At 44.2% G+C, this 24615-nt stretch overlaps 1 protein-coding gene across 1 annotated transcript in view; it reads right to left on the bottom strand.

Moving 5' to 3' along the window:
• The window catches only part of LOC141443155 (uncharacterized), an 85272-nt gene that overhangs the window by 18475 nt on the left and 42182 nt on the right, over window positions 1-24615 (bottom strand). Inside the window, 10 exon segments of the mRNA XM_074108364.1 lie at window positions 5744-5908; window positions 6527-6607; window positions 15113-15175; window positions 17077-17235; window positions 17790-17904; window positions 18409-18478; window positions 19013-19142; window positions 19651-19718; window positions 20752-20805; window positions 22100-22281. Of these exon segments, the coding sequence (XP_073964465.1) occupies window positions 5744-5908; window positions 6527-6607; window positions 15113-15175; window positions 17077-17235; window positions 17790-17904; window positions 18409-18478; window positions 19013-19142; window positions 19651-19718; window positions 20752-20805; window positions 22100-22281 (1087 nt within the window).

Here is a 24615-nt window from a genome sequence, read left to right as displayed (position 1 = left end):
ATATTTATGATAGAGTAAAATTTCTGTGGTTAGTGAAACATTATATTGTAACTAGCTGTTGCCCCGCGACTCTGTCTACGAAGAATTCGCTTATTGCTTTCCCGCGAGTACTATGCATTTTTTCGGGATAAGACTGTGAGATAAAAAGTAGCCTATGTTCTTCCTCGGGATTCCAACTACCTCCATAATGAATTTTGGCTAAATCAGTTCAGCGATTGAAAGCATGAAAAGTTAACAGACAGACAGACAGAGTTCCCTTCACGTTTAAATTATTAAATATAAGTAAGGATTTATAATAATTTTGATCTTTTTTTTTTCAAGGTGGATTGTTAACACACGTTGGTGTTTTATTTTGGTTGCAAGAAAAAGCCAGTGAAGGAGCATAACCTTTTTTTTCCCAAGGACAATGCTTTTTCCATAAAAAAGAGGCATAGAAGTATCACAGAACTCCTCAATGGTTAATGAAAGAGAATAGATAGAATTAAGATTAGCACGGAAATGTAATTTTGAACATGACAATCTCTTAATACAGAAATGTATTTTTAGTTGACAATGCAAGTACAGTCGACAATAAGTACAGTCAGCAAATTTTTTTTCTTTAAAAATATCATTTTTGGTTTTATTTTGTGTAAGCTTTTATTTTTCCTCAGAATACTTTTTGTTGACTATACTTGTCTTGCATTGTCATCTAATCTGTAATCAGTATAAGTACTGCTGTGCTAAGCTAATGGTACTTTAAATTTGTATTCTCATTTTGGTATAAATATATATATAATACATACATACTCGTACATTGCAAGTCGAATAAAATTTAATTGAATTTGCAGGTGGTAGGCCTGTACCTTGTGCAAGTCCGCCCGGATTGCTACCACCATCTTGCTCGCTAATCCTGCCGTGAAGCAGCAGTGCTTGCACTGTTGGGTTTCGGCGTGGAGAGTAAGACAGCCGGTGAAATAACTGGCACTTGAGGTATTCCTTCTTTGGCCTCTAGGTTGGCAACGCATCTGCAATACCCAGATGTTGCAGTTGTCTATGGGTGGTGGTGATCTCTTACCATCAGGAGATCCACTTGCTCGTTTGCCATCCAGTCGAAAAAAAAAAAAAAAAAACTTGTAAAATATGTTTCTTTTCACTATGATTCTCATTATCAAAAAATAACGAAAAATGTGCAGAATTTAAACATTGCTTACAGAGATTTTGATCAGGTTTCGATTCCCGGTCATGTATGTATTAAGTCAGACAAATAAAACAGTTGAATGCCATATATATTCCATACTAATATTTATAAATGCGAAAGTGTGTGGTTTGTATGTTTCTCCGTCTTTCACGTCGCAAGGGAGGCAACGGATCGACGTGATTTATGGCATAGAGATTGTTTATGGGCCACAGAGTGATATAGGCTACTTTTTATTCCGGAAAAATAAACAGTTCCCGAGGGAACAGCGCGCGGATAACCGATTCCACGCGGGTGAAGCCGCGGGCAAAAGATAGTATATATACACATCCAGGTCAACTGGTAGAACAAACAATACCATCTAGGGTCACTGTCACAGTACAAGTACTAAAAATACAAGTAAAATCACCACAGTTTTGTTATACTTATGATCAATGGTATGCATATTGTTTACATGTATAACACACAAGTTAAACAAACAACGGTCGCTTAGGAAATGAAAAAATCTTAACAGCGCGATTCAGCTTTTCCTTGAGACGAGATAGTGACATCTTTTGATGCAAAAGTAAACTAAAATCCCGGTTTAACACATAGTGACCTATAATATTTTGTATTACATTTCCTTGTATTTTTAGTAGTACTTCTAATGCCTTTATGGGGATGGCACAATATTTAATTTATTAAAAATACAACTTGTTTTTAAAATTACCCTTTGCCAGGAATATTATATACATGTTCCAATAAATCGGGTCTTTTGAGACATATGTTATGCTAAACGTTTTTATGATAATTTTGTATTTATTGAAATAAAAACAATATAATTGAAGTATTGCATTTTTATTATGTTACTCTGGAAATTAACTAAAACCATCTAAAACACATGCAATAGGACAGCTTTGTATAGGTAGCATGTTCAACAATAGGGTCTTGAGTCATATACTTATACTAAACGTTTATGATAATTTGTACATTTATGAAATTAAATAAAATATATAAATTATTGCATTTTTATTATATTACTCTCCAAATTAACTAAAAAACACATGCAATAACACAGCTTTGTCTACATAATTTATGTGGTTATGGTTAATAACAGAGAGGCTTCAAAAATACGGATTCTTTAATCTTCAAATCACGCATTTCACATGTATCCTCAAGCTCGCTATGATTTTAGATGGACAAGTGCAAGTTGCAAGCCACTTCATTCTGTAAATGATTTAGCAGAAACTCTTCCTTCAATACACTTTGAAATAAAGAATATAAACCCATTTGTGCAACATGCAATTAATTATTTTAATGTATTGCATGACTCTTACTGAGACCATGTCCTTTTTATTGTTTTGGTAAAAAAAAACACGATATCTCTGCTTTCTGTTATGTTTTCCTTTGCCGTGTTTGATGTTGAAGGCTAGAGGGTTCGTATAATGATGTTGTTGATGAGCAACTTGCAGTGGAAGATGAAGTTGACTTGCACCAATCGCTTGTAAAGACTAGGATGCGTAAAACGCCGAATTCGGAAAATCTCGTTTGTATTTCATAGACGAAGTACAAAGCAGGGGAAAACATTTCTGTAATGCTCCATTTCTACTCGAATACTGTCGGAGTCGTCTGAATCCATTGTAGGGATACTGTGATTCGAATTACTCGTAAGGCAGTCCTAATGTCAAGCCAAGGTGGCCGAGAATTCAAGATAACGTTGTCTAAGAAACAGAGCCCCAAAATAGTCGTCGAAAAATATCCAATCGTGGTCAAATTATCGTGCAAAGGTCGTGGAGAGATGTGGCAAATTCAAAAAGCCCAGAGTTTGGGCTCAGGTCGTAAAAAAATATCCAAACAAAAACACACTGATCGCACCAAATCGCAAAGCAAATAAAATGGTTTTAGGTTAGATTCTACTTGACAGTGACAGCCGTGACAGTTGACTTCGTTTTTTTTTTAATGTTTCTACTAAGTACTGAGCCCTCAAACGGTCTGCCATTTCAATCTCACAAACGTCATATCGACCACTTAAAAAAAATATTTCTAATTAATAAGAGTAAATAAAAATAAAGAGCTGCATTCCTTGATTATTAAACGTCGACTATCGAAGAAAAATATAATTAGCGGCCTCTCCAAAAAACTTTACTTAGCCAAATTAATTTATAATTTATTTATTTTTATAAAGTTCAAAAAGATTTTGGAATCAAGTAACCATTAAACTTTTGGATTCCAAAGGCAAGCTGCCGCCCCCAATGTTAGCTCTCACGCACTCATCTCCCGCTCTGAAAGCAGAGTGGTACCGAGGACATGTATCGCTTCCGTTCCCATAGACTCTATGGGATTGTCTTGGGAACTTCGACGTTGCTAGCCTGTAACTAGACAGCAAAATGAAATATGTTTAAATTAAAAGTACAAAATCCATGAACTTAACAATATACCAATAATGACATTACTTTCTAGTAATATTACTATCAACATTGGTACAAACTAGAATGCAGTACACAAAAAAGTCTAAGACAACCAACTAGAACTTTACAAAAGTATGCTAATAAGGTCCCACGATTAATAATTATATTTTAATGGATTGGATTACTTAAGGGTTAATTTAATAAATTCTACAGTCAGCAGAAGTGCAAAACCCTCATTATTAAAAAAAGTTCTTATAGAAACACATGTTGGAAAAGTATAAAATTTCCGTAAAATTTAAATCTCTGTTCATGTCAATAATTTTGGTGTTACGACCAGGATAGTCGTAACTATTTGTTTCCGTGTTTAGGTTTTGGATCGAAAGATGGTGAATGCGCGGCCATAAGTATCTGCACATATGGGTTTATGATCAGGATAACGTAACTATTTCCTGCCATGAACAAGAAAGCCCTCCACAAATTGGTACCTCAATTGACGTCTGAATTGATGCTTGCTCAAACTAGTGATTGACGACTATCCTCGGTCGTCAATATTTGATAAATTTACAAGCTATGACATGTGCTAGTACGTGTCATCAACAGTAGGTGCTGTGACCAGTATGTATAGTTGTAAGCAGTCCCCGTGATCAGTGCGGATTAGACCTGGCTGTGTGTGTGTGTGTGTGTGCGTGTGTACCTGGTAGGTGGGCGGCGGCGGCGGCAGCGAGAGCGGCGGCGCGACGTGCAGCTGCGCGGGCACGTGGGGCACGGCGGCGAGCACGGCGGGGCCACGGGCGCGCCGCCCCCGGCCCGCCGCCCGCCGCGTGCGCGTGCGCGTGCGCGTGCAGCAGGTGGTGCGTGTAGCGCGCCGCGTGGCGCACGTAGGGCCGCGCGCCGCGCCCGCCCGCGCCCAGCGCGCCCACGCCACCGACGCCCCCACGCCGCCCACGCCGCCCAGCCCGCTGCGACGACCGCCCACGTACTGCAACAGAACCACATGTTACGCGCCTTCGACACGCGACACACCGGAGACATACATACTTGTGATAAAACTGAGTGGACAGTGGCGCTCTCTATTATCAACGGCGAACCCAGAATCCTGCTCTGTGGCGTGGAAGACGAACAGAAACCGCCAAGCTATTTTCTCAAGAGCATAGCTACTTCGAAAAGAATGGAAGAGTAATGCCACTGACTGACTAACAAACATTACAGTTAAATCCATTGCAGCTAGGGCTTTGAAAGGCAGACACGTTCCGTTAGGATCATTGAGATGCAATAAGAGGCTTTGTAAAATTCCCAGCCATCAGCCAAATTTTATTCTTTCGGAGGGACAAAGCGGCGGATAAACGCTATTAGTCGCGCGGTGTGTGCGGGCGGTAAGCAAGGTTTAGACGAAGCCAGTGACGCTGGCACCAGTTCCCAGAGATGCCAGCGTTGGCCTGGCCCGTGTTGCTTAGATGCGGCCCACCATTCCCGGCAGTGATGGCAGCCAGAGCTGACTTGTCTTGAAAAACTTTTTAAACGAGGCCAATAGCAACCCAGCGCTGGATGCGTCTACCTGTCAACCAACATTGGGTTCGTCTAAGGCTAGGTCACTCACGTGGTGATGCGGCAGCGCGGGCCGCGCGTGCTGCGGGACCAGCTCCAGCGCCGCACCCCGCGGCTGCAACAAGGAGGCAAGGGGCACTGAACATTGAACCCTCTCTTAGATACTCACAGATACAAGGTTGACATGAGGAAGCTAGGGTGCATAACCATGTACTACTACGAAAGGAATTTAAGTTTGCACTCTTTACTTTACACATAACGTTTGAAAAAAAGGTAGCCTCCTTGTTGCTGCCACATTTGTTGTTAAAAGACCATGTAGGCCACGTTTCTACGTAATGTGCGAGGACGCGTTATTGAGGAATATTTGTCATGAATCAATAGAAGCGCTTCATTGACTACTCGCTCCACCGAGCCGTTTCCGCTAGAGATGCGTGGAGCGACGCCAGATAAATGGATTCGTTTTTATTCGTACCTCGCACATCTCTATTGGAAACGCAGCCGTCTGCGGTACGAGAAAACCTGTTCAATTTTCGTTACATTACGGGACCGGCCATGGATTTATTGAAAGAAACAAGGTTAATGGACTGCGGCCGTATTATCGACCGCTGTAGCGCTCGCGATGCCATTCACCATGTACACCGGATGCTTTGGGGGGGGGGGGGGCGCTGCCCTCTGTGTGCAGCAGCAGCGGCGCGTGGTGCAGGTCGGGCGCGGGCTGCAGCGGGGACAGCGCGCCGTCGCCACCGTGCGCGTGCGCGTGCGCGTGCGCGTGCGCCAGCTCCAGACGCGCGCCCTCCGCCCGCTAAAACACAACACGTCAATTCCGACATTCTTGCGACTACTATAAATATCGAATTTTTTTTGCTAACCCTCCATAGAACGTTTTAGCACTAAGTTTTTTACCGAATTCCTTTTACAAGCAACATGATATCACCATAACTTGACACAGTGAGTCACGATTTTTTGGTTACATAAAGAATGACGAATTTATGTGCAATATGTGAGGAGGTTCATTTAAGAAATTTTTGACTACATTATAATAGTTTCGAATGTAAACAGCTATGAATATGACATTACAAAAAAGGGGGCCAAGAACATTATCATGCAAAACTGATTTATTTTAACACCCTTATATTAGCTTGACCTCTGATTTTGTACCTATTGAAAAATATAACTGAAAATTTTCAACTTCATTTTGACCCACTTGTTATAATGCGTAGTTCTCATGAAAATACAATAATACGGCATCATCAAAAACCGGCTGCTGAAATTCGTGATCTCTTTCTAACCTCATCTTATGTCAAGTAACAGAAAGAAGTGATAAAACCATTGTAATTCTGTGATAAACAATAAGGCCTCTGATCCGATGATGAAGTCGGAGGGGAGGCTAGACAATATCGTAGTGATATCGGTGACTGACCTGCGTGTGCGACATGTAGTGCGGCGGCGAGGCGAACGGCCCGCGCGGCGGATACTGGAGCCCCGCGTACACGCCGCCCATCTGCGGCACAGCGGTCAGGCGGTCAGGGGGGTCGCGCTCGCACACAGCACAGGACCGCCCCGACAACGCAATACCAGAGGGCCCCACACCAGAGGGTCTATTGCGTAACGATTCTGACGCTCGCGATCGCAATCAAGTGACAGTTGATTGCGATCACGAGTGTCAGAAACGTTAGACAATACGGCCCCAAGTGACAGTTTAAGCGTAACACAATTACTACTTTCAGACAGATGGTCGTTAAGTGTTAGTTGCACTAAGTTACTCTAACAAGCCGTCAAACCTCCGAGAAATTTAGTCATTGACATCTATGTACCCCACGGCACTAGACTAGCTTTTTGGAACAAAACGCACGGTGCGTCAATCATCAATATTACTACGGGCGTCAACAAACTATAGTGAAACGTTCACCAAACCGCTCTGTGAACTTATTTTGTGCGCCGTTTTAATGTAAGAAACATGCCTTCTATACACAGATGTCGATGAATTTAGTTAACCCGAGATTTAACTGCTAGATCGATATTAATTATAGTTAGGTCTACTGCCTACGTACGCACGACATCATTTGACGTTTATGTGCAACTTGCTTGCATCCTGCGTAGAAAGGAAGTTCATTCCTTTCCTCTCTACGCAGTGCCATTCCCTTCTACGCAGGATGCAAGCAAGTTGCACGCAAGTCAATTGACGATTTCATGCGTATGACGTGTGGTCTACGGACAGACAGCATTATAGTAACTTAGTGTAACTCAATCAAAGAAGAGGTCTGTTTTGTCAGTTCGTTAACTTTTCAAGGACATAGTGGCTGTAATCGGCAAATGCAAATCCTAATGCTTATGTTTCGGGGTTCCCAAGCTTGTCGGGGCAGCACTGTGCGCGTGGCGTCCTCCCAACTCTTGTTAGAGGTCACTTGGAGCGGACACGAGAACTTGGAGTTGCACAAAACGTGTCCGTTCCAAGCCACTGAATAAACCATAAACCAAACATTAACAGCGGGGTTAGGGCTTTAGCGAGGACTAGCCAGATTCTGGTCTCGTTCGATCAAATAATAATGTAACACAAAACTGTAGGTATACATACGGCTTAAAGTATAGTGTATGATAGAATAAATACTGTGTTTAAAAAAATAACAGTCTAGCTTCGGCAGTTGCATAATAGTACAAGCTATCAATAGCAGATCTCAGTGTTACAATATACTTGTACGTTCATGCAATGAGCCTATTAACAGAATCATACAGATCGTAAAGTCAAGAAGATCCTAACGTAGCAACAGAGACCAAGCTACAAAACGTTCGATAAATTAAAACTTGATTAATGAAGTTGATCTCTATTGCCAGGCAAGATCTCATTGCCCAATATAAGAAAAATAAAATATAATAAAAAACAAAGGTTGTATTATGGTATCTAGTCGAAATGTTTCTGCGCTAGCGCTAATTTCCTTTTGTGAATAACAAAATAACAATAAGCAATAATATATTTACTGCAGAAGATAATATACATAATTTAAAATACGTGTGTAGTAACAAAATAAATACAATACATGAACGAGAGAAAAACCTATTGCTATATTAAAGTGTAAATACAAATAGAACGCGAGGAGCCCGTGTCAATCACCGCACCCGCAACAAAACTCACATAACAATAATAATGACATCTGTACGTCACTCGCTTAACAAGAGAGCACAATCGTAGGAAACAGCCAAGTTCTAATAATGAAAGCGACCAGCCAAATATTTTATTTCATATCTTAAAAACCAATCTACAAAATACCAAAGCTTGAGTTGCTAGCGGCCAAAACGGTAAATAAATGTGGCAAGACCTCCGTAGAGTTTCGACCGGTGTGGGCCGGCGCGCGCTGCCATTGGCCGGCGACCACACGGGGCGAAAGTGCACGGACGTGGAAACCATTATACACGTAGAACACGGAACACATTCACAGGGTATCCAAAAGTGAGGAAGATCGAGCATGCGGTACACGTAATAGTAATAAAATATAATTTAAACGTGGGGTTAGTCGGCGAAAATATTTGGGGGGTCGCAGTCGACCGGCTCTACCGGGGCTCCTTGCGATGCTTGCAGTTTGAACGTCGTCGTGAGCGTGTCTCTGATTGGTGGATCGCTCGGCATTCTGCTCGATTGAATGACCCGACATATTCCAGTATCGCAAAGAGCCCACGCATCTAGTACAAGTCATGGCAGCACTATGGCCGTACGCGGTATGTACAGAACCAAACAGTATGAGCTGTGGTGCATGCTGTGCCATCCGGCGCGGCCGGCGCAACCCGCGAGCCTATAGCCGCCGTGCAACACATGCCTTGACAGGAGAGACAAGATAAGTGTTGCAAACTGGCGGTTAACAAAAATCGCAGATGTCGCACCAGTCGCGCAGGTCTGCGCTACTGCTCTGCAAGATCGCCCAAATACGGACAAATACGATATCGTCATTGCCCGCAGTGAACGATCACACAGAGCAGCCGCCAGAGGGCATACTCGATAAAATAAATGTGTATTTATTGAAATAATAAGAGTCGTTCAGAAGTGTGAGATGAATAAACATCGACAACTGAGTGCGGCGGTGCGGCGCGGGCGCCGGCCGTCGCGCGCACTCGTGCGCTCCGAGCGATCGACGGTCACAACGCGAAACGATCGACCAAACGGAAGGCAGTGCGAGATCACGGCTGACTCAACTTGATGGCTCGTTCACTTTCCATTAAATAACAACTTCAGCAACCATCCACCATTTGAGTTAAAATTATAGCAGGATATTAAGTGCTCATAAGTATAATGGTTTTAACAAACCTAAACAATTTTTAATAAGAGTTGCATAGACATTGGACATATTTGTAGGCAACATTTTATGTTTCTTTGAATATTTTCTCACTTAATTAAAACATTTAGTTGTTTAACCCTACATAATATGTTTTTTTTTGTCACAACAGATGCTGATCTCCAGCAAAAATGTGCTCATAGAAAAGCATTAAGTAAATTCAGAACAAGACTTTAAGATGCTTCCTCTTGCACAATGTTATGAATAAAGATTTTACCTTGTGACAAAAGGAGCACCATCGATCATCATTACAACTTTTGGCCAGCCCGCGTGAGTCAGCGCCATGAAGCCGTGCCGTGCCGTGCCGGGCCGGGCCGGGCAGCGCCGCGCGCCCGCCGCTCCTAGTCAAGCTGTGCTATACGATACGAGTATGTAGAACACAAGACAGTCGTGATGCACTCGCTACGCCTACCGCCACGGCTAACTCTACGCCCGACGCCTGGCTTGCGCCGCACGCAACGCAAATACAAGCTCCTAGCGGTCACGCGGTCAATAATATATTTACCCACAGAGATTTCAACTAAAATCTGGCTGATCTTGGCCATCACGGTATCTAAACTGTGAGCCCATTGCAGAATAATACCACCATCTTGATTCTATATTAAGTTGAATATTTACATAAGTGTTTATTATCACCTGCCATTCAGAGATATCTAACCAGCAGAAGTTAATTCTAACCCATAAATGATTTTGATCGTTTAGTGAGTTTTACTCACGTTTCCCAAAAACCATCAAAAGTGAAGCAAAAAAAAGCGTAAAACAAAGCTCCCTCGCTACGTCATCAAAAGCAGTCCCTTTTTTTCATTCCGAAACACGAAACGTAAGTTTGCGTTGCGCGGGCGCAAGTACACAACCACAGAGCCAAGCGGTCTAACAAGACAGTGCGAGAGTCGGGACATCGGACCTGTTCCATCGAGGCTTGACTTACCACTGTAAGGAACTGAAATACATACAATCTCATTGCTTAATCTATTGGATACACTTTTAAGACGCGCATCTCTGGATTTTAGCTGAAGAACCTTCAGGGCGCTGAGTACAGGTCTCTAGTGTAAGGGAACCACTTTCAAAGTAAGCTGTGAGCGTGGCTTACAGTGGTAAAAGCTACTCATTGCCGGCGCTGTTTAAACGGGCGCCGTCTGACAAGGTAAAGGAAAAGGGGTTTGCCAGTATAACTCTGGTGTTAGCTTTAGTTCAAATAAGGGTTGAGCAAATTTGGTTGGCAAAACGCTTTCTGAATTGAATTAATTTGCATCAACTGGATAAGATGTAATCTATATTACAGAATTAAGGCTAGTATATTAGTAAGCGATGGTTGATGACCAGCCAGTCGCTAAAATTAACCGAGGACATCTACGGACTTTAAAAATCTCGAGACAAGTAATTTCCCACAGAGAAAATTTGTTCACTATTAATATTGCAACTAATAGCAAACGGAGGTTGTGAAGGATCGCTTGCAATGGAGCAGTGGGAAACTATAGGGATAGATTGGTGACAGTGAAAGACAGGCGGCCGGCGGGAGACAGCGGGGTGTCCCGGTTACCAAGCGCACGCTCACGCCCACACTCCCCCCTCCCCAGGCTACACGATGCTTAGGTATGCCACGAGATCACAATATTAGTGTTGGTAATGACCTCAAACAACACCGAGACCGTTATGAGAGACAAAACAGATTTCTGCCTAATGAAGCGGCTTAACATTAAAATAATTTAGCGGTAGTGTAAGTAAAAATTAATGTTTATTACAGCCGAATCTGCTTAAAATACGTAAAAATGAACCGGTACAGCCAAAAAATAGGTACACGTATTTTTAGCAACTACATCACACTGGCATATCTCATGTGTTCTAGCTGAAAAGTAGTCATTCACAAAATGGACCACCTCCATAGAATGAGTTAGGTACAAATGGACATAATAAGTCCCGAAAGAGCAATACTTGTCCCTTTAAATCTTAACGTCAAAATCCATAAGAGAAACGGCTGTAGCGCCATCAGGCAGAAGTCCTTGTCTGCCAAATAGTGGGACAGAAGGGAGTGCAGCGCAAGGCAAGGTTAACTAAGCCTCACAATCTGGGCATGCATATCGTACCGGTAATGTGACGAGAACGTCACGTCGTGACGGTAGCGTGCCGCGGCGTGCTAAGGCAGCTAGGGGACAGTTGCTATATTTGTTCACTCATAGGCTGATGCTAGATGCTAGAGTATTAGGATATACGGGAAGGCATAAGCAGTAACAGCACGCTACCGATCACAAATTATTACGTAAGTCGTGCGACAGAACCGCCCTAGACACTGTTGTGAGTCGGATCTAAACGGCACTAAAGAATAACGCTTCACAAATGTAGATGTTAATGCAGTTAGTAATAAACAGTGTCAAAGCGGAAACTACGCACTAGACAATTTTACAAGAATCCTTACAATAAACACGGAAAGGGTTCGCGCCTTCAAGACTGAAGCTTAATAAATGGCAGTTACAACCAAATTAATTAATGGTCATGATTTTGCTTCGACTATATTTTTGTATTTTTTTTATGTAGAATTTTTGGATTGTAACCGACGAGGCTTGAATAATGAACTTTTTTCAATTTTGTCAATTCAAGGGTCAATACTCTCTCTATTTTATCATACCATTAAACCAGTTTATGAATCGTTTACCATGTTCCGGTTTTGCCTAGGCCACTATTGTACCCTTTTTATACTACACAAAATTATTGAGCAAAACCATGAACATCCCAAGCAGTCGTAAAGGCGCGATGTGAGAGGCCCACTCCAAGCGACGCACCCGAAGCAAACACACGGGAGCGGATCATTAAGGTAATCTTAAAGTACGTACAGAACTAAAGCCGCTCATGGAACTGACAGATTGTTCTATAAAATTGGTTTAACTCTCCTACCGAACAGCTAACAAAATTTTTGCTAAACAAGGAAAAACATTGTAAAAATTGTATTGTATTGTCTATTTCTATGGTATCGAAAAGTTCATTTTCTTAATTTTCAGTTCATGGCATCATTGTGTCCTCTTTAGAACGGTCTCACAAAGACAAAATCAAAACAAAGTTTTAGAGGCAGTTCAGACAGTAATGTAATAGTAATTTATTATTATTATTTATTTACTCAAAAAAAAACAAAAGAGGTACAGAAATACTTATAACTATAAACCTCTGCCAAACTGCGTAGCAGTTTGTTGGCAGAAAGTGTAGAACTCTCATTCACTATTTTGAATACTTTAACAGGCATAATTAATAAAACATGGCAAACATGGCATGGCATGCATGGCATGGCATGGCATAATTTATTACATGCCTGTATATCGATCGTCCATAGATATGAGCAAGTTGGAATCCTGAATGTTTGATATACATCCCTAGCTGTTCAAATCCCAACTACTTGGTCCAGTACAAGCTGTCAGTCCCGGCGGCGTGCGGCGTGCGGCGCGGGGTCGGAGCACTATGCTAGTGTCAGCGGCCGCGACCGCAGCGACTCGCTAGAGCGCCGGCGCGCGACCGGCATGCGGGCTTTGTAAGTCTACATTACTCTCTTCTATCAGTGATTTTGACAAAATTCTGAGTTGGGTGCTGTTAATTCTGGCGGGATATATCACCGTATCCAAGCTATAAAATGGGTAGAAGGTAAAACATAGACTGTGTCCAATGGAGCATAACATCATGAATACACAAATACGAGAAGCAGTGTCTGTCGATTTTACAAGATTTGAAGCGAAAGTTTGAATTCTTTGCGGAAAATAGAACCAATAAAACTTGAGCACTACTGGATGATTAAAATTCGGTTATCATTCGTTCGATTTGCAAAATGATTATAAACTAACAATTTCAAGAACTCGAGTACAGAAGCGACAAAGACCGCATGCCTCCCACAGTTAAAAACTATGTTTAATGTCAAACAGTAAATTTACATTACATTATACTCGTACTCTCTGCACAAAACGTTGCGTTGCTAAATGGAACAGAGATAATAGTAAATTTAGTACCAAAAGAAGACGCGGTACTACCGCCCACGTAGCGACTAAAGGATTTTAGAACAGCCAACAGTTGGCAGTTCACAAACAACTGGAAATCGTATACGGTTGCTGTATTCTTCTACTTCAGGTACTATAGTTTACTTTCTTTCTCAGTCCGCACCACGGGCCGCAAAACCGCGGAATGTGTGAAACAGTAATTGAATGAGGCAAATGTCACATTTTTGAATATCAATCGGCTTTGAACTCTTCGTGCAGCATAGAGCACTATGCAAATTGTCTGACCAAGATCGAGAACTGTGTGTAGAGTAGGCGGCGCGCCGACGCGTGTGCGCATGCTCCCCATGCGGCGGTTGCAAGTGTCACTCCCGCGGCGGCGGCGGCGGACGGCCGGGACAATGACACCGAAATTCCCCGACAGATTAAGTGCCCGATGGCTTCTATTCTATAATGCAGTGTGTAAGGGGCAGGCTGCTAAGTTGGTCTTTGATCGAGGGTCTTCCGACAGATTTCGAATGATTCGATTGTAGTGATACTGATGATCACGAAGCGCGAAGATCAGTCGATGGAGCCAAACGGCACAATTCTACACTAATGACAAGTTTTGCTGTTCATTAGGACACACAAAAAAATTGCGAGCCATTGTCTGTTTTTGCATAACCTATTGTAACAGGTAAATTAGGTGCATATTTTTTAATTAAAAGCTGGTGATTTGTAAACACAAACGCGTTATTTATCTCCAGATGCGTACCGTAAGCGTCACAATTATAATTTTAAAGTTGAACGGGATGATGGAATTAGTGCAAGCTAGGATGCGAGACTCGGAGCGCCCGGGCATCCGGGAAGCGTTACGTGATCGAGCTACGGTTGTCCATAAACACTATTAGGTACAAGATGCTGGTGTCTAGTTGGGAACATTGAGTGAGCCTTATTGTATCCACATGAACAGCTCCCAGCAGCGACAATTCGGGCACACTCCAGCACAGTCCGCCACCGCCATATCCTCCTCCCCTTAGAGGGCGCGGGTCGCGAACGGGGTTGGTTTCACACCGGCCATGGTTGTTTCTAGGTCAGAGCTCTTTTGTTATCAGTATGACTGTTCATTTTGGCCTACAAGAGAGTGCAATCTAAATGAATTCCGGAGTATTTCCGCATATTGTTCTGGACTTATTGGTGCTTGACAAATGTTTCCGGACATTTAAAGTGTAACGCATCAAGGGTGTTCAATCAAACTAACCCAATAATCTAATGAAATGTTTTGTAACAATTCGAAAACAACCGTAGAGTTCGAGAATACGGATGCTTATTCTGGGGCATGGTTGAGTCCTCCGATATGAGCCAATCATTCATAAATATGTACACACAGAACAGACGTTACCGTTACATTACGAGGGTGTCTACGGGTTGTCGAGGGTGTCTGATCATGAATGACGCTGACGGTGGATGCGTCGAAATATTGTTAGCTCATGAAGAGCGTAAACGAGTGACGCCGCGGTCTACTACTAGCAAGGAACGTGGAATTCCTGAACACTCGAGCACCCTCTTTCTGTACTCGGCGCGATCTCTAAGGTAATCCCGAAAAACAAACGTTAAAAGCAATCAATTATGTATCACTAAAAACTGTATCATGAAGCAGCCATACAGATTACACGAGCGGTCCCCCCCCCCCCAGTCGCGACCGGCTCCCCTGTAGTATCCCCGGTCGTGTTGTACCTGGTATCTGAGCGGCAGGCCGGGCAGCACGGCGGCGCCCCACAGCTCGCCCACGCCCGCCACCTGCAGCGCCACGCGCGTCAGCCGGCCCGCTGGGGACGCACGCACTACCCGGGAGACGGAACTGACCCCGTACACCCATGCCTAACACAGCCCCAAAAGACAAGCGCATCCCTGACTCTTAACAATGTCCTAAAAGACTGCTCAGGATAGCAAATTACACTTTTCCGAAACGTGGAGCACTATCTTAAAAATGTTCTTTCCTCAATATGCCTTGCCCAATAAGTATCCCAAATTGTGGCCCATTATCCAAAATGTTCAATTCCATGCCAGAAAGGCTAGTTCCTGGAATGCAGCAGAATTTGCGCATCTTTGCACATGCCCAAAAACATCCACTGCTAGACACAGGCCTCCACCAAAGAACACCATAACGACACCGAACTCCTCACCAAGACATCAAATCTACCTTGCGGAGAGTGTACGCTCACAATCCAATAATCTCAAACATGTTCCCCAGAGTTTCCGTCTCCCGCAGTGCCTCCAGGCGTCTCCAGCGGCCGGCCCCGCCGCGTCTCGACTTAACTAACTTAGCCTAGTACATCTTAGCCTAGAGTATGCTATGCCCAGACCAACGCACGCGTTATACAATCACATCGTCAACGTAAACGGAACGCGTCGGTACACGGCCTCGAGTGCTGACGACAATTTGGTCAACGAAAAGTTGGATGGTACACTTCAAAGTGAAAATTGATTGATCTTGAACCAGTTAATTTAGGAAGCCTTTGGATTTTAAAAAAAGGACTGCAATCTTTGTTGCAAATTGAAATAGTTTCCTTTTTTTCAAACGCTTCCAACATCTTAATAGCTCAAGTCTGAACTACCAATGTTAGACACAATATCCTCGGTAATGTAGTTGCTGCAAAGAAACTATCGATCTAAGACATGGTAAGGTTGTGTGTCCTTCGTCTGTCGTCGTGTGTGTGTGCGCCTGTGCCCCTCGCCGCGGTCGGCGGCGCGTCCCAACAAGTAATTGTGATGCACAGCTCAAAAGGTCCTATTTCAAATAAATCTTAGTCCTGTCCATTATTCGATCCTAATAAATAACCTCGAGATTGGAAGCGTATTCAAGTTCAAAGGGGTTTGTGTGACAGTCTAGTTGGCGCAATTATGGGGAGGTCAGTTTGACCATTTTTAAATTTGCGTCTCATTTGTGATTGGTTAAATTACCAAATTAGCCAATCGCAAGCGTGACTGTAACATCAAACGGAACTCGCGATACTAACGCCATCTAGCGATATTTCGCCTGTCAAGAAACCTTCATTACAATATGGCTATCGATGGTCTGCAAAAACTGTGAGAAAAAAAGAAAAAGTGTTCCGATGCTGACAGTTACTTGTTATACTATCGTCTTTAATACGCTCCCAAGTACATTTGCGCGAATCAGATTCCAGGCATTCAATGATGAAATATTTCAAGAAATATCCGCTTTTCATCAAAAATATTTCTTTTTTTAGCTACGCATGATCAATGAAAGTAAATCTGCCAATTAATATACCAAACGATGTAAAAGCGTATATTTTTTAAAGTATTCCTGTTGACAATACATTAATTACTAGAGATTATCCTAAACCGACTTTCAATATAACCCCGTCATTATCAGAATTCAGAGAAGTGCAGCTATGCATCCCAAAAGCTATCTCCGAAATGAATAAAAAAACAGAGCGAAAAGAAACAAAAACTTTTGTTATCTTTACTAAAAAGCGCCTCGGACTTATTAAAAAGCGCTAACGTGCGCGCTCAACTCGATATCGTCCTTTCTCACTCGTAATCTCTTTGAGGCGTTCTCAAATGCCGCCATCTAGTTTCAAGTAAAGAAACTACTATGCCAATCACAAAACTCTTGGTACGTCCTAACTGCACCTCTCTCAGCTCCGTTCCCCAGCGGCGGTCAGTAAGTTCCATACCTGCGTCCTCTGGTCGCGGTGCGGGTGCGGATGCGGATGCGAGTGCGGATGCTGGTGCGGGTGCGGATGGGGATGCGGGTGCGGATGCGGGTGGGCGTGCGGGTGCGGCCAGCCCACGCCGCCGCCCAGCGCGCTCAGCCGCGCGCCGCGGTATGACATCTGCAAACACACAACGAGACACGTCAAAAAACTGGCACTGTCAGGCGCATGATGGTATTTTGCGCTGCATTTCCAGCAAAGATGTGACAAGATGCGTAGCGAGGAATGTGTTCGTCATGCATGAAACAACAGAAACGCTTCATTTACTTATCCTCGCTCCGCCGAGCTGTTTCCACTAGAGCTGTGCGGAGCGAGGTAACTAAACTAAGAGTTTCTATTGGTTCATGATGAACACATTCCTCTGGTGGAAACACAGCTTGACATCGGGGCTTTCAAGTAAAGGGCTTAATACTTTCTTTAAATGCCGGCAACAGAGCAGTGATACTCACGGGCGGTGGTGAACGGACGTTTCCCACCAGATGAGCTACAGGCTCGTTTGCCTTCCTCTCGTAACAGAGCGCAGAGACCTTATTGTCCAATGCACTCGGAATCACGATCGCTTTCACAACTTCTTTCTGTCACACGGTGTAAATGAGGGTAGAAAGAGATGGTGAATGCGATTGCGAACGTCAGAACGGTGGCCTGATTATGATGATGATAGCCCCCCCCCTCACCTGGTTCATGTCCAGCAGCAGCGGCGCGTGGTGCGCGTGCGCACGCTGGTGCGGCTCCAGCACGCGCTCCCGCCACAGCCCCCCTCCTCCGCCGCTCACATAGCGCACCCGCCGCCTGTTAACGAGAGCACAGGCTGTACGTAGGTGATTTTATAACAAATATAATCGTCAACACAAACATCCAGGAGCGTTTTTATCACCCGAGTGTAATGGATTGAAGAGTCACCTAAAGAAGGAAGCTACGAGCGACGACTCCACCATAACCTCCTCTCCTCTCTTTTTAGTCGTCGACGAACCATTCCAGATCGTCCCCTCACGACCGCCGTGGCCAGGGCTCACTACGCCGCCGTTATTCTTGCGATTTCACAGTGATGCCAGCGTGGAAACTAGAACCCCAGCCCTCTCATTCCAAGGGTAGGCCTGTGCCCAACTGTGGGACGTACATACATAGGCTGGAGATGACGTCTAGAGTTAGCAATAAATACGTCGGAATACTTATAATACTTTCTAAAAAATAGGAAGAGCGAAGAAATCCTCTTTCGCCATGCCATAACACCGCGCAAATCTAGTCCATATCGAACATCCACAGCGATACTAATGATGGCGATGGAACACTCACGGCGGCTGGTAGTGATGTCGCGGCGTGCGGCGCTCGGCCGCCGGCGCGGGCGCAGACACGTTACTCTCTCCTGGAACACGACAACCATATCATCAACATAAAGTTCGGTTTCTGCGTGTAACATTCGTTTTAATAAGGTGTCCGAACTTATGAGGAATGTATTTGTTACTCGGAAAATTAATAATGCCTCCATTATAGTTTACATTCGAGCTCACCTTGAGGAGCCACGGATTCGTTTGGAACACCATATTTCGATTTCGATGATATATGAGAAATGTATCACTCACTCACTGCTTCTTCAAATGTTACAGTGGTTATATATATTGCAGTGTCTCTTTATGATTAACTTAACAGTGACCAGATCAGATGAAATATGTATTGTTTCAGCCATCAAGATGCAGCCACAAGTGGCAGTTGGATCACGGTATTGGTCACCTTGGTCGACCTAAAGGGCGCCTGAGACAGTTCAACGGTATTTGAATCCTTGGTAAAACTAAACTTAAAATGCACCTGAGAGGCATTTGTCAGTAGTCAACCTGAGGCTGTCAGTGGTGAGAGATGAAGTCAGGAGCTGACGGGCTGTCAGATAATATGGTGGCGTTACCTAGGACGCGGCGCTGCGAGACGCGCCGCCGCTTGCGGCTGGGGCTGTCCCCGGGCTTGGAGGACAGCTCGCCGTCCGAGGAGCCCGCGTCGCTGCCGCCCTCCGCGCCCCCCTCCAGCGGGTTCGTGTCCTGCGACGAACACACGTCATTACACACAGATACTTCTGTTGACAAACTGCTTCTCAAATACAACAAGCGCTTTGCCAAGAGGTGAATGGCTACCGTTTTAAAATAGCAGCAAGGCTTAGGATCGTAACACTTTTCTGAGATATGCGCTTTTTCAAAAGGTCTGTTAAGGGTCTCTTTATTCAAAGAAGCGGTATCTCAAAAAGCGCACTTCTCTATAGTTGTACTTTTGTTTGCTGCGCGAGCAGACATGTTAGTTAGTGGTATACTGGTCACAACAAAATAAGGGTCACTTGAGTTTCATTGGAAAAATGGTAAGTATTAAAAATAAGTAGGATTTAGGTACGTTTTTATCTGAATACATTTAATTAATTGAAAACTAGTTGCACCTACAGTGTTATGTTGTATTTACAAAACCATCTTTAAACAAGGAATGTTTTTAGGATCCCGGTGAAACAATGTCCCCAAATAGTACCCTTGAGTACGGCGAGCGCGAGCAGTAGGTAGTTACCATGTGGTGATGGTGCGGCGGGTGCGGCGCGGCGGACGGGCCCGCGCCGCCGGGACTCACGCGCAGCTCTGGAACACAACAACGGAACTTTACCCAAGGCCCTTCAAACCCCTTTTAATGCCCAGAAAGGGAGGAGGTTCTCAATTTAGTTGTCGTTATTGGTGAATCGAATTGAAAGAAACTTTTTTGCTTGGATTGGAAGGGGACATTTCGGTACCATTTCAATTAGTGGAAAAAATACCATCTAAGATTTATAATGATTTTTTGAAATTGGTCATCGCTTATCAGGGTTTACATTATTTCAGTAGCATGGGCGTGGCATCGCGGAGCCGCAATGATTTCTTTCTTTCTTTCGCGTGCAGCTACTGGAATAATGTAAACGCTGTTAGTGGTGGTCGCAGAACACATTCTCAACTGGCAACTGCCAAACTTCGAGTGTAAAACCCACCTTCCGCTGAGAGCGGAGCGGATTCCGCACAGGCTTAGTTTAACTTGCATCATCATGGCTGCATGGAAGTTCTTCGGTTACTACATGATCATTCTGGCGACAGCTCAGTCCATCATTCTCGTTTTCTGTCATTCAAAACAGATTGACCAATATTTCATTTTCATCAGTCCGTCAGTCCGTGAAGGTTACACGATAAATTCTGTCGTCATTCTTATTAGAATGCTGGACTACACTGACACTGACGCTAAAATTAACGTGTGACCGATATCTTAGAGATGAGAAGATACGTAGAAGAATAAGAGCCACAGACATAGCCAAGCGAATTAGCTCGCTGAAGTAGCAATGAGCAGAGTTTAGTTTAGCACAGAGAACAGATGGCTGTTGAGGCCGAAAAGTTCTCGAATGGAGACCGCGACAGATAAGACATCCATCAACGAGATGGACGGATGACTTGGTTGAAGCCGCGGGTTTACGATGGGCGTAGGCTGCTTCCAACCGAAGTGACTCCAACAGTGGACATTCTCCGGCTGATATAATGATGATGTCTAAGAAGTTGATCGTTGCAAGTTAAACCGAGCCCGTGCGGAGTCCGGTCAGCTGTTGGCGGAAGGCGGGCGCCCTCGCTGCAGCGCTCGCCGCCGGCAGTCGTTTACCTGGTCTGCGCCGCTCGGCGGGCGCGGCGCGCCGCGAGCCGCCGGCGCTGCCGCCTGCGGACACAACAACATCAAACACTCTAGCTGACAACACGTTCCCCAAGGGACGGCGCCCATCATTACAACTGGCATGCATACACGTTTGGGCTCAGCGGCACATAATGTGCGCAACACATGCTGAGTGGAGACCTGCGTGTCACTGGTAACATAGAGTCTAGTCTAGTGGTACATTGGAGAAATAATATCATTACCGCAATAGAAAAAAATACATTATTTCCGGAATATTGGGTTTACCTATCAGACTGGCATTGTTCGAAAGGAAAGCCCCAATAAGTCTTTTAGATACAGTGCGAGAAGCAACTCATATCATATCGAACCAAAATGAATCCCGAACTAGAAGTACTGATGCTAAAGAAACCAACGTCAGATACTGCAAGGCACGGCTTAGATGGGTGGGACACTTGGAAATGATGGGGGACGACAGAACTGTTACGACTATTTGAACGTGAATCCCGCAGCATAAAAGGCCCAGGGGAAAACCCAGGAAGCGGTGGTGTAGGTGAAGATCTCAGGCCCATAGCCATAAGAACATCAGGAATAAGGACTTCAGGGATAGAACAACATGGAGAAAAATCATTGAGGAGGCTAAGACCCACAAAGGGTTGAAGCGTCACAGGAGAGAGGCGAGGAGAGATTGAGATATTTTGGGTTAAATTATCGGTTCAAAGTGTAGGAGTCACGCCTTTGACGCGGTACCGTTTGAATTGAACATTGATCAAAGTATGGAGCAATTTGTCAAATATTAGTCAAATCCTACTAATATTATAAATGTGAAAGTTTGTGAAGACGTTTGGATGTTTATATGTTTTTTACTCAATCACGTCTAAACCGCTGAACCGATTTAGATGAAATTCAGTATACAGATAGTTTAAGTCCCATAGGAAAGGACATAGGATAGTTTTTATCCGGAGAATTTGCACAGTTCCGGCGGGATAGCGATAACCAAATTCAATGCGGACGGAGTCGCGGGTAACGGCTAGTACTATAATAAAATTCTGAAAAATATTTACAGTGCGTTCAGTCAAACTAACCCAATTATGTGTTGAAATATATCGGCACAATCCGAAGACACTCGGTATAACTGTGAGAGGCGTGCATTGGGCCAATGCCAGGGGGACTGGGGGAGAGAGCGCGCCGCTAAACCCAACATGCCTAATCAATGCACGCCATCTACATATGTGTTACAAAGAAGCATTATCAATCACGCAGTTTTTTTGTAACTAATTTCACCCTTCTAGGGAGGGAGGACTGATCTACTTTCAGCAGTTCCAGCAGGCTGTGGACTCACCGATGCTAAGTCTTCGAGGCTCGGCGCGCGGCTCGCGCTTGCCTGGAGCGTGCGGCGCGTGTGGCACGTGCGGCAGCCCCCCGTGCGGCAGCCCACCGTGCGGCATGCCGCCGTGCGGCGCGAGCGGCGGCGGCGACTGCGCCGCGCACGCCTCCTTGGGGCTGCCGGCGCTGCTGCCATCGCTGGAACAAGTAGAGAAGCTAATTAAAATCTACTAAATAGATAACTTGCAGCTGCTTGCTAGTAATTTCTGGTGAGGTACGGGTCAATCACAAGACAGTCTACGTAAAAAAATAACACGTTCTATGGCTACTTAGACATAAGACTTTACTCGTACTTGGAAAACCTCTATTCAGTGATAGGATGGTCCCATCACCTACGGCGCAGCAGCGGGACAAAGGCGTGACATCACGGCGTGACGCGGGCGGAGGCGCGCGCCCGACATCATGCAGCCAGTGGCTGTCAAACTGTGCACCGGCGCCGATTTCGTATCTATCGTTTCCCCGAATTTCAGTATTGATGTTCGGTTTTCCATATACATTAGTGACAGTGATTGATTTATTTCCGACAGTAATAATAATAAATATCACGAGACAATTTACACCAATCGACCTAGTCCCAAAGTAAGCTTAGCAAAGCTTGTGTTATGGGTACTAAGCAACGGATAAATATAATTATATAGATAGATACATACTGAAATACATATTAAACACCCAAGACCCGAGAACAAACATTCGTATTTTTCATACAAATATCTGCCCCGACACGGGAATCGAACCCGGGACCTCAAGCTTCGTAGTCAGGTTCTCTAACGTCGTCGAAAGTATTTTTATGCAAAAAATGCAACTTCGAAAATTCTGAATACGGTAGGTACCTACCTACTAAGGTTTCATAACTACAGTGTCTAAGTTTTTCCGGAATACCGAAATGCAAAGATGAATATAAAAGGAATATTAATTTTATCGCGTGTTGTGTATTGATGTCGCCACTTTTCGCCCTTCCCGCTGTCGCACAGCACGCGGTTTTTTGTGTTCGTAGCTTACGGCACTCCACTCATCAATTAAATGTAATTTTTTTTGAACTTCCGTCTCTGTTATAATAATAATCCATTATTTGAGCAAATATAACTTCGGAAAATGAACACACGCGCGGTGTTTAAAAGCTCGCGTGACATTTCAATTCTGTGAGAAAATAGTACGACGCGCTTGCCAAACGCAAGTTTGGGAACCTCTGTTCTAACTCGATTGACCGGACGCGCGGTGACGTCACAGCTAAGTACGTACCATGGCACGCATGCCTTCGTGCTGCGCACCAGCTCAGAGCTCCAGCGAGCGCAGCCGGCGGCTGGTCCAAGTGCATAAACTACGCGGCCGAATTTCGGCATGATTTTGCCTGTAACGCTGTTACAATTACTAGTAGCACAATTGTCGAAAATACCTACGTACCTAACGAGAAGACCCTCATCTATGTCTGCCGCAGCGGAGCATGAAGCAATATCTGACACGTCCTACCGGCTCTAGAAGAAATAGTCGTGTCAGATATAGGTGCTGGTGTCAGTACAACCAAACTTCGGTTTGGTGTTAGCCGAAATTCCACCAGAACGCCAAAACGTGGCATAATTTCGGCTAAAGTGTTGCTAGTAATGGCATCAGAATTGCAGTCGTCATCACACCGAATTTATCCAGCTAAATCATACATAAATAACTCGTACGTAAACAAGTAGGTAACTAAGTCGAAACGTAAAATCATGCGAGGAACTTTGGTCAGGCCTTCTACTTATCTTTACTATGCTTTACTCTTCACGCTAGGAACCTTAAAATTTGGGGTTAATTATTCAGGTATATCTGAAGTCAAAGTTAGGAGTGCAGATAAAGCATTATATAGAGCGATGCGTTGTAATTAAATTACACTGAACGGCACGGGTGTGACACGCGCTCGAATAAAGCCGCAGCACGGAGCGAAGCGCCCGACACGCGCCGCCGCCGACGGACGATCGCTCTAATGCTTTATCTGCACTCCTAACTTTGACTTCAAATATACCTGAATAATTAAGCAGTTTACGAGTTCCCTTTGACAGGACACATTTTATTGACAGAATACATTAACTTAACGTTTTCACTAAAGAAACGAAACCAAAGAAGATTGGCACTTGCAGTGGCTAACACACACAACACACATCTCTAATTCGTTGTCTTACTTGTTGCCCAATGTGTGAGGGAAAATACGACAGACGCACCGACCAACTAACAAGAATAATTCACGCTCGTTAAATGCTAGCCGTTCTGGTCGAAAGATACCCTGAAGATGCTTCCGGGAAACTTGTGGAGTGAGGTATACTTATACATGGGAGATATTAAAAGCTTTTGCTATAGAGAGCGACGCGAATAGTGCAAGTGGTGTCCTTAGTGACCTAATGTTTTTTCTGACGTAGCATCTGTCACAAAAAATAGCCAAAGTAAGTACTTACTAAGTCGACTATACACTTCTGTTTGGTCTAAAAGGACGAACGGCAAGCT

The sequence above is a fragment of the Choristoneura fumiferana genome, chromosome 26 (assembly GCF_025370935.1).
Source record: "Choristoneura fumiferana chromosome 26, NRCan_CFum_1, whole genome shotgun sequence".
Taxonomy (NCBI): domain Eukaryota; kingdom Metazoa; phylum Arthropoda; class Insecta; order Lepidoptera; family Tortricidae; genus Choristoneura; species Choristoneura fumiferana.
This window is presented reverse-complemented; position numbering and strand designations above follow the sequence as displayed.